The sequence below is a fragment of the Pangasianodon hypophthalmus genome, chromosome 27 (genome assembly GCF_027358585.1).
Source record: "Pangasianodon hypophthalmus isolate fPanHyp1 chromosome 27, fPanHyp1.pri, whole genome shotgun sequence".
In the NCBI taxonomy this organism is placed as follows: Eukaryota; Metazoa; Chordata; class Actinopteri; order Siluriformes; family Pangasiidae; genus Pangasianodon; species Pangasianodon hypophthalmus.
The window spans coordinates 5187832-5199047 of NC_069736.1; the positions used below are offsets into that span (position 1 = coordinate 5187832).

The window sequence follows — 11216 nt, forward strand, 5'->3', positions numbered from 1 at the left end:
TGTGTATGGTGTCCTGCAATAGACTGACATTGCATCCAGGGTGTATTCCTGCCTCACGCCCGGTGCTTCTGGGATAGGCTCCGGATCCACCGTGACCCTGACCAGGATAAAGTACTTACTGAAAGTGAATGAGTGAGAGTATATATGCCATATAGTATATAGGAGTATGATTATTCCATGTTCATATACATAAAAAGTCAGAGGTGGTTAATGAAATCCAAAGTTAATTTAGCAAAAAGAGAGTTAGAAAGAAAGTTAGAGAAGAATGTGACTCGCTATTGTTCTATTTCAGGAAATACTTTAAATTTCAGACTCAGCATTGTCTCATAACCTGGACAGTGACCTACAAAAGCTGCACAATCCCCATGCAATAACATTTTATGTGCGTTTGTCATACATATGTATATCTTTCATTTCAGTCTTCTTGTTTGGAGTACACATCAGCACCAGTTTCTGAGTGATGGAGATGGTTAATGACACCAGTAACCCCCTGGTTCTTAACGGAAATGTCTCCGTGGTTGAAAAGACGGTGTACGAGTTGTGCAGCCACAAACCCGAGATCATCCTCTTCTACCTGGGCATGCAGTTTATTAACATGTTCATGGGGATCCCGGCCAACCTCATGGTTCTGTGGCTGATCCACCGCAACCGGAGCGACTCGTCGACGTCGGACATCTTCATCTGGCACCTGGCTGTGCTGGACACCTTCTTCTGCCTGATCCCGCCGCTTGAGCTGGTCAACCTGCTGTACCTGACCGCCAGCAGCACCTGGTACGTGCTGCGCTTCTTCTACGGCATCAAAGACTCGTCGCCGCTCTTCCTGGCGTGCATCTGCATGGACCGCTACATGGCTGTGCGCCATCCCATCATCTTCTCCAACCTGAAGGACCGGAGACATCGTCCCGTGTGCGCCGGCGTCGTGTGGTTCATTACGCTGGTGTATGCCGCATTGAAGTGCGTGGGCACCATCCCCAAATTCGAGAAAGTGTTCACAGTCATGATCCTGGCCACGTTTGCGTTCATGCTCTTCTGCAACATCTCCATCCTGTTGGCGCTGAGCCAGTCAGGTCCAGGCAGGGACGACATGCATCCGGTCAAGAAAAGAGCTTTTAAGATGGTGCTCATCATTTTAGCCATCATAGTCTTTAATTACTTCCCTCCCGTAGCTCTCTTCCCATTTCAGTCCTATTTCGCTCCCGATGTGTTTAAATGTTATATCCATTACATAGCTTTCGGTTTCATGGACATCAGCAGCAGCATTCAGCCCGTCCTGTACCTGTCCAATAAGAAACCGCAATGTCCAGCATGGTGCTGTGAGTGCTGCAACACTAAAGACACTGAGACTGCAAATACAACCGAGTCGTCCACGGTGCACACCACTAATGGGTAGATGGCCCTTAAGGAGAAAACAAAAAAAAAAAATCACATTTTACATATGATCAAAAGGTTTTTCTTATTTGAAACAAAAAAACTTTCAAACTGAACATGTGAACTCATCATGTAAATACTACTTGATCACATGTGAAAAATAATAGAAAAAAAACATACATTAACATGTGTATCACAAAAAAATGGACTCATTGAACTTGTGTAAACATGTGACATGTAAATAATGCTATCATATGGGAAAAAGAATTATTTATGTAAGCTAAAATATGTGTAAAAATGTGAAAATAAATGAGTTATGAGTAAAAGTCACATCTGAAAGTGCATTTCTGAATTCAGACAAACTAAACAAGAGTAAAATGAACCTGTTTAAACAAAATCATTCATGGAAAAAAAAAAATGAAAATGAATCACGGAAAAAAAATAAAAATAAAAAAATCGCATGTGAAAATTTATGTAAAAACCACATGAAAAATCAGTCGTGAAAAAAATCACATGGAAAAATGAACAAATCGTGAAAAAAAAAAATCTGACATGAAAGTAAATAAATCACATTTTTAAATCACATGTGAAAAGAAATGAATCAGTTGCAAAAATCATGTGTAAGTAAATGAATCATGTGTAAAAATCACATGTGAAAAGAAATGAATCGCTATTATTCATGTAAAAATAAAGGTCCATTTTTAGTTTCTGAAAGAACCTTTTGGTCCATTATTCATGAACTGTTTTTTTGTTGCTGCCATAACAGACTGAATAACTTTTTATACCACAAAAATTCTACATAGTAATATTTATGGTGGAAGTTTTTTAGTTCTGTGTGGCACCAACAAAAATAGTTTGATTTCTGTCAGTCAAACCATGTTTAGGTGAAAAAAACTTACTAAAGGACTTTTTGTAGGGATGGGTGATATAACCAAAAATATCATATGATTCTTGAGGGCAATTCTATGATACATTATACATAGGTTTGCTCAAAACATTATGATGTATTATGATACATAGGTTTGCTCACAGACTGCCTGCAAAACAGTAGTGCTGCATTAAAAAATGATCAAGGTCTACAAAAATACATTTAAATAAAAAAAAAATAAATAAATAAAAATAAAATATATATATATATATATATATATATATATATATATATATATATATATATATATATATATATATATATATATATATATATATACATACACACAATGTTACATATAAAATATATATAAGACTATAAAGGAGAAAAAAATTATCTGTAAAAATTAACAATTTTAAAGACTATGTTTAACATTATCTCAGCTTCTACAAACCATATTTATTAAAAAAAAAAAAAAAATCTCGATATCCACATCTCAGATTTGACAATTCATCATGCTATCGCTAGTCGCTTTGAAATCACTGGAAATAATGTATTTCTTGAGAAAACTTTTTTGTTCTTACTTAATTTTAGTCTATACTTTCACTTCTAGCTAAAACATAATGGTTTGATTGCTCCACCAGTCGCAGTCTAGAAATACATACACATACATTAAAAACAATTCTGGTAATATAAATGTTATTAATTAAGCACACGTTCAGTGATGAGCAAAAAAACATTTGATTTTTCATTTCATTTATTATGACGGAATGACAATTGCAAGAATGGCTTCATTTCCACTACATTTCCACTAAGTAAACAATATTAATCATTATAATGTGTACATACTTTTAGTTAACATTACCATCTAACCTTTCTTGTCAAGGGGAATTTGCAGTTAAAAGCACAGTATAATGTGTGCACTTTAAATTGTTACTGCACTGTGTTTGGTCACAAAGCTAAGCTTGTCAATACCATTAGCAAGTCTACAGTCATTTTCACAAGTATGGATTTTGAAAATCAGTTTAGCTCAAGACTGTAATTTAGTTTACATGGTTCCTTTACGCAGACTGATAGAGAAGGAGCACGAACAGGAACGGTGAGGAAAATACTCAATAATGCATGCCCTAAAATGCATAAAAGATGTGACAGAATTAAAACACAAAAAAAAAAAGAAAAAAAAAAAAAAGAAAGAAAAAACATATCTATGGAAATATATGCAATGTTTCATACATTTGCACTCTTAAAAGTGTGGAGAAATCAGTCGACCTGAACGGAAATCACTAGTCCTGGCGTACGCAAACATCGAAAAAAAAAAGTGTTGGCTAATATAAAAATCACACAGTCATTAAGATACACGAACAAAAATAAATTCAGCATCTTTGATCAGTACATTACAATTAGTCACCATTTGAAAAACCACTAGTCCTTCTATTAAGATTAATGACAGTTAATGATAGCATAACACTGCTTAGGTGAGTCCTTAGAAAGCAAATAGATTCCATTCAAAACAAGGAATTCAGTTTCCAGTGAGAAGAAGGTGCCGGGATCAGGGCCTCAGCAGGGAATCAAGGATCAATTTAAAGTCCCAATGAAAGGGGAGACAAATATCAGACAAATTTTCCATCTCGAAAACATCAGAAATAAAAAGGAATAATGAGAAAGTACCTCATATTCTACATTGTATTATTAAACAACATTTTCATGATACCATTTTCATTATATTCACTGTACTTACGGTTCTAATTGGCCAGTATGTGTGGTGGTTTGGGAAACCCCATTGGATGTCACTGTGGTAGACTGCTTGCAAACAGCCAAAAAAAAAAAAAAAAAAAAAAAAAAAAAAAAAAAGGCTGAAAAATCAGGTTTGATGATGTTGTTGGACAGTTACATGCTGTAGCGATAGGGAGATAACCTTTATCAATTCTGTTTGTAATCAGATACCAGCTGTCGAAATGTCCGCGATGTTCCTGCGCCGCAGTTGGAATGCAATCTTTAAACATGCTTTTCTCCCTTTTCACTTTTGCAGGTGATCTGACATTTAAACTTTACTTGTGACTGAGATATTTGCAAAAGAGAAACATTTAAGTTCAGAAAAGCCTATAGACTTTAGAACTAATTATATTATATATTATATATATATATATATATATATATATATATATAGTAGAAAGTGTCAAGATTTCACCACACGAAGGGTTTTCCCAGCCTGCCACATGTATATGTAAATGTATTTGATACCACTTCCAGTTTATTAAATAGTTTTTCTTTTTAAAGCCATTGCAGGAAACCGATTAAAGCAGTACTTAATCCAAATGGTGATCTCTTATAAGCCTCCTGCATTCAATTTATATGAGCTAATAATTAATTTTAGGGAGTGTCAAGATTTATGATCAAACCCTACTGAATGGTAATTTAACCCATCTTTGGTTATGTCCCATCTCAATGACCATTCATTCACTGACCTTCAGTAACCGCTTCATCTTGGTCAGGTTCGTAGTGGATCTGGAGCTTACACCAGGAACACTCAGCATGGAGGGGGCACCAGTCCACCTCAGAACACCATGCACACACTCATACACTTAATCACACCTAGAGGCAATTTAGTGTATCCAATTCACCTACAGGAAGGTTTTTCATTTTTTTGGAGGTGGAAGAAAACCGAAGAACCCAGAGGAACCTTAATGACTAGAGGAGAAGAAATGTAAGGTGCATGGATCAGGCAATTTCTATTATATGTCATTTACTTTAACCTGAAAACTATGCAAACCACTATTTTAATTCTAACTTTCTTCCATATGTCCACCATAATAACTTTTAGGTAAATTAAGCCTCATTACTCAAACTGTCATGCTTGGCAAACAAATATTTGGATTTTTTTTTTAAATAGATTTTTTTTTCTTGACTGTGCAATAAAGGGTTGTAAAGCAAAATGAAATGTATGTATATCACACATGGTGCCAATTCATTGGGTACAGCTACCTGCACTCACTGGCTATTGTAGCATGTAGACCTACCATATAGGTCACTTTGTAGGTGTACGATTAGTGACTGCAGTCAAGCCTTCCACACCTGCCCATCGCTGAAAGCGAGCAACATAAGTCTATTTGGGTGCTGGATCATTTTCAGCACAGTGACCAGTGCTCGGACATGAATGTATCAGATACAGAAGTGTTTCTCCCTGCTCCCTCATTCTTTACCAAGTTGGTAGACTTTTTCTGAACCAAAAATGTCCAGCCAACAGCAGTGTTACGCTCAGATAAAACATGAGCTTTGGTCTCCAGCTATACACCTACAAGATGAATCAACAAGATAGGCTTGTGCAATAAAGTAACCGGTAAGTCTTTAAAACCTCTAAAAGCTCTCAGGGGATCGTGAGTTGGAATGCCGATGATGCCACAGCTATCCATGGCCGAGAGCCAAGGGAGTAAAATTGTCCGTGCTCTCTGGGTGGGAGGGATGGAATAGTACAGACACTAGCAAATCACGCAGGTCTGCGAGCTTGTGTATGAGGAAGATGGTAGATAGCACTTTCCTGATGTGCCTGATACAATCTGCAGTACCACACACTACCATGTCAGTGTCACTGCTGTACTGAGAATGGACGACCATCTAAATAACATTTGCCCATCTGCGATCCCCTTCCATTGGATTAGTGGATGGGGTAGTGGGGGCGTTGATAAAGTGATAATACAAAGTGGCCTAAATGGAAGGTTTGCCCAACAGTTAACAAGTACACCCTTAAAAATAAAGGTTTAAAGTGGCCACTGTGTGTGAGGATGGAGTCTTCATTCACTCCATCCCTTCCAAATTTTGTACTTCATCTCCACCATGAAGCTTTTGGTCTTCCATCGACAACGACTGATCAGCACCCATCAGTACGGTTTCTTCTTTGGCGTGGAGCTGCTCGTGTCTTTTCAGATGGCTGGCCCTGCTGAAGCTTTTCTCACAGCGTACACAGGTGTGCAGCTTCTCTCCAGTGTGGGTGAGCTGATGGAGCTTGAGGCTGCTAGCCACAGTGAAGGTGCGTCCACATATTCCGCATTCGTACGGCCTCTCACCCGTGTGCATGCGCATGTGGATGCTCAGATGGCCGGCCTGGCTGAATGTCTTTTCGCAGAGATCGCAGTGGTACGGGCGCTCGCCTGTGTGCACACGCAGATGTGTTTTAAGGTCGCCTTGGCTGTTGAACCTCTTCCCGCACTGGCTACAACAATGAGGTTTTTCTCCACTATGAATCCGCAGATGGATCCTCAGGTTGCCAGCGCTGGCGAAGGTCTTAGCGCAGACGCTGCACGAGTATGGTCGCTCGCCCGTGTGCGTCCGGAGGTGCACTTTGAGCTGGTTGTGTTCAGTAAAGCGCTTAGCGCAATGGGGGCAGGCGTAGGGTTTCTCACCCGTGTGGGTTCGTTTGTGGATCCGGAGCTGGCCCTGATGACCATAACTCTTTCCGCACAGGTTACAGGAATATGGTCTCTCGCCCGTATGGGTGCGTTGATGGTTCTTCAGAAGGTCAGCTCTGCTAAAACCCTTTCCACAGTAGCTGCAGACGTGAGCTCTTTCCGAGCTATGAGTCCTCATGTGTATGTTAAGTGATGCCATGCGACTGAAGCTCTTCTCGCAAAGTGCGCAGTGGAAGGTTTTGCTGTCTTTCGGCTCTTTCGAGTTTGGTGATTCCGTCGATTGAAAAATTTCTATAAATCCCTTGTCTGGTTCTAAAGCCAATCCAACATCACCATCAAAACAGACACCAAGAACAGTGTCGTCAGTTGGATCTTCAATATCTTCCTCAGATACGCTGTGTGATGACTTCTCTGATTCATGGTGCCCCATATCGCTGGCTTCATCTTCACTCATAGTACTGCTCATATGCTTATTAGACACCATGGTTACTTGAATCTCGTCATCGCTGGCTCTGGAGTGGTCTGCTGGAGACCCAATGTAACATTCTGAAAAATTCTCCTCAGACCCTTCTACTTTAATGATCTTAGTTGTAAGGTTAACAGGGGATTGATGCTTTAACAGGCTGCTGTCATCTTCAAAGTCTGGGTCAATCTTTACGTAAGGTACTGTGGTACTTGGCACTTCTTCATCTAACTGATGTGTTTCGCTGTTGGTTGGAAGGGGGCTTGGTTTCAGTAATGCAAGCCTCGAGCTTCCTGCTCTCTTTCTCCAATCTTCCCTCTGTTTCTGAGAGGCTTTCCCTGGACCCTTATGTCCAGGTAAAGTTGGATGATGATGAAAAGTCGGTCTCAAGTCCCCATCAGCAACAACAAGATCATCATGCACTGCAAAGCAAAAAAAAAAACTGAGTTTGAAACAGTTGACATGTCAGTAGTCTTGCAAGCTATCGCTAGAGAACTTAATCTCATGTCAATGAATGTGGTGAAAAACCATTACTTTACTTCCATTACAGGAAGAGGTTACCTGACTGAAAGTGAGAATGACCAATCACAATCTTTTACCATAGCTTTCTAACAAATAATGTGATTATCTTTTTTACTGGCTATTAACACAACTATTAAGTAAAACTCTATAATAACTTAATGACAAGATGATGCAAATGTTTCTTTTCCTAGCTCAGTGAATATATTGTTCATTGGAAAAACTCACTGTGTCATGGTGTTCAAAGATCTGTTCTCCTGTTGGAAACCGGTGCATAGAAGTTTGCATATGTGGAAGTGCAAACAGTCAATCAAATTGCAGCCTTCAAGATTTGGAAGATTGTGGCCAGTGGAACGTCTAATGCTGATGACCCTTTTTTACTGAGATCTATGCTGCCACCTAGCAGCTTGAGTGTACCAAGTACACTGTACAAAGTAAAAACTAATTCAAAAGAGTACTTTGAACAGAAACTGCATTGCAATTTCTTCCCAACCATCTCTCCCCATCACATGACAGCTACCACCCGGGGAGGGTGAAGACTAACACGTGCTGTCTCTGAGACATGTGAAGCCAGCCAGCCACATCTTTTCGAACTGCTGCTTATGCTGCATCACAGGGCAGAGTTACACACCTGGAGGAAGCCGCTATCTGCCCTCTTCCGCATACATGAGCTCACAGACGTCCACGATTGGCTAGAGATTGACAGAGGAGAGAAAGTACGCCATCCTTCCCACCCAGAGAGCACGGCCAATTTTGCTCCCTTGTCTCCCGGCCACAGATAAGTTTTTAAGTAAGTGACTGTTTGTTTGCACATTTCCATATGCACTGATATAATCTAAGACTAATAATAAATAGATGTTTGTTGTTTGTTTAACAAAACCATATGATCATTCATATAATCATTCATATGAAGCATTCTCTAAGGAGATGTTTGTTTAACATTTATGGAAGGAGTCTCCAGTGTCAGTGCTTTGTAACAGCTCATAAGTTTTCCAACACAAGATTTTTCAGGACAGAGGACTTTCTGAATTCTGTATCTTTTTTTGTCTTATTCATTTTAAAAGCATGAAAAAAGAGACTGGTGAGGGAAAGAGTGCTATAACATAGCTGATATAACGCAAGTGATTACAGGAGCCAATCCCACAACATTAAATGTTAAATATAAATGGACAAAAAACATGACATGTGGGTCATTAATAAATAATAATAAAAAATTTAACCACTGGGAAGTTACTGTGGTAAAAGAGGAATAAACCACTTGAGGACATCCTGTTACTGGAAAATAATCAACAACAGGGGTTCACATCTGGCTTTTACCACCTTGCAGTTAATTATTATCCAAGAGCAGGTCTTGCTTTTTATTTATTATGAACTATGATCTACTTGTCATGCTTTTTATCGATTTATAGTTACATTTAATGTTGTGTTTCATTCCATACTTATCTTATCTTTTTTTATGAGTGAATGTTACATGTAAAGGCAATAAATACTTTTTTTCCTGTGCATTGTTTGTTTGTTTGTTTGTTTGTTTGTTTTAGGCATATTTAACTACTTACTCTTGTGAAGCATTTCACATACCTGTTTTGACCTGGCATGTAATAGCCTCTTGAGCACGCAGTTTTTCTCTCAGAGTCTCATTTTCAGATGTAATCCGCCGAATTTGTCCCTGATACTCAGCCAGAGTCTGATCTACAGAGTCCAGGATGTTACCCACAGTCGCCTTGAAGATCTCGTTCAGAGAGGACTCCAGGAAAGCCTTCAGGTTCTTCGAGTTCATTGTTGCAACTTAAACAAAAGTCCTAAACAAACGGAAAAGATAAACCGTTATGTTATGTACGACTCCTAAACACACACACACACACACACACACACACACACACACACACACACTTCCAGTGCTCTCTGGTCTCACTGGCTAGCTGGCTAAGCTAAACGTTTGCGGCTCGGTGACGCAGAAAGAAAGACGGCTGTGCAAAAACCGCAACAACAATCTAACGTTAAACTTGGCAAAGTTTCGGACATAAATACTGTAACTGTTTGGATTATTTTCCTTTTACCTTAGCTTGTGGAATAAAGGGGAACAAATCTGATAAACTGCAGGCGTCTCTGAAGCCTGACTAGTTCTGTGGTTGTCGGCTATATAAACGAGCTCCACTCACACTGACGCCCCCTGCGGCGCGGAGGACTTACTGCACTGTGTTTCTCCTTAATCACAATAACTGTCACACTGATGACTTTATAATGTCACACACAATAAACCCAAACCTAAATTAATACATTAGATAAAACAAGAAACATACAACTTAATTATTCCAATAGGCAAGAGAAAAAAATTCAACCTAAATGAATACATTAAGCAAAAACAACAACAACAACAAAAAACAACCTCAATTAATACATTAGGTAAAAAAAAAAAAAAAAAAAAAAAAAAAAAAACAAACAACAACAACAAAAAAAACCCCAACCTAATTAATACATTAGATAAAAAATCTAAACTTAAATTAATACATTAGATAAAATAAGAAACATACAACTTAATTATTCCAATAGGCAAGAGAAAAAAATACAAACTAATGAATACATTAAGCAAAAACAACAACAACAACAACAACAACAACAACAACAACAAAACAAAACAAAAAAACTAACTAAACTTAAATTAATAGATTAGATAGATCGATTAGATAAATAGATTAGATAAAACAAGAAACATACAACATAATTATTGCATCAGGCAAAAGAAAAAAACAGCATAATGAACACATTAGATAAAAATACAAGCTGAATTAATACATTAGATAAAAAATACAACCTGAATTAATACATTAGGTAAACACATAGGATAAGGTGTACGTTCACTCTATACCCATGGGTATCGAAGTGTGGTGCAATTTTATATGTTCTTTTATGAATGAGACAAGCACTATGAACTACTATTATCATAGTATCATAGTTGCCACGTCAATTTTTTAAGTATTATAGATATAAGCCTAATTGACCCATTGACCACTTGAGCACTTGGTGCTGATTTGTTTTTGTTTAAAAATTCCTACATAAATAAAGTCAAGTTGATTCCATCTGCTGTTTTAGTAAATCTTTGCCTTTTTGGTGAATTTAGAATCTCACACAAAAGTACAACGTAATTAACACATTAGATAATATATAGGATAAGGTGGGCATTATAATGTTGTTCTAAAACTGGGGTCACAGGGTGCCAATTTTTTATTATTATTCTTTTTGAATGAGGCAAACACTATCGGTTACTCTCATCAGAGTTGTTCTAATACTTAGATATTAAAATAAATATTATATAGTAACGTATATTAAATGTAGATTAAGATTAATAAAAAGGCAACTAAGTCTCCAGTGAAGTATGTTTATATTTTATAGTCTACTATAAAATTTTAATCTCATACCAAAATTGCTCAAATGAATAAATATGATGAATAAATATTTGCCTAAAATGCCAGTTGAAAAATTGAGTCCACTAAACTTAGGTACATGTGTAACAGCTGTTTGTGTAATGTACATTTTCACATAACATGTTAAGAAGACACCAAAAAAAGTTTATCTGTGCACTTAAACACAAAGATTT

The 11216-nt window shown here is 37.7% G+C and overlaps 2 protein-coding genes across 7 annotated transcripts; one reads left to right on the forward strand and one right to left on the reverse strand.

Moving 5' to 3' along the window:
* Window positions 1-424: 424 nt before the first annotated feature.
* Window positions 425-1390, forward strand: LOC113531544 (G-protein coupled receptor 4). The gene has a single exon (XM_026922332.3). It carries the CDS (start codon window positions 461-463, stop codon window positions 1388-1390), a length of 930 nt encoding a protein of 309 aa, XP_026778133.1. The 5' UTR covers window positions 425-460.
* LOC113531542 (zinc finger protein 436) lies at window positions 1256-9801 on the reverse strand. 6 transcript variants are annotated; one of them, XR_003403260.3, is made up of 5 exons: window positions 9679-9801; window positions 9200-9420; window positions 4702-7524; window positions 3975-4036; window positions 1256-1396 (listed from the first exon to the last, which is right to left on the reverse strand). XR_003403260.3 is itself a non-coding variant. In XM_026922329.3 (3 exons), exons 2-3 carry the CDS (start codon window positions 9396-9398, stop codon window positions 6029-6031), a joined length of 1695 nt encoding a protein of 564 aa, XP_026778130.2. In that variant the 5' UTR covers window positions 9399-9420; window positions 9679-9801; the 3' UTR covers window positions 4058-6028. The 6 variants fall into 6 exon arrangements, 1 of the variants encoding a protein (XP_026778130.2); XR_003403263.3 differs by lacking the exon at window positions 3975-4036 and having other exon boundaries at window positions 1272-1396; window positions 5254-7524; XR_008301107.1 differs by lacking the exon at window positions 3975-4036 and having other exon boundaries at window positions 1276-1396.
* Between the last annotated feature and the right edge of the window lie 1415 nt (window positions 9802-11216).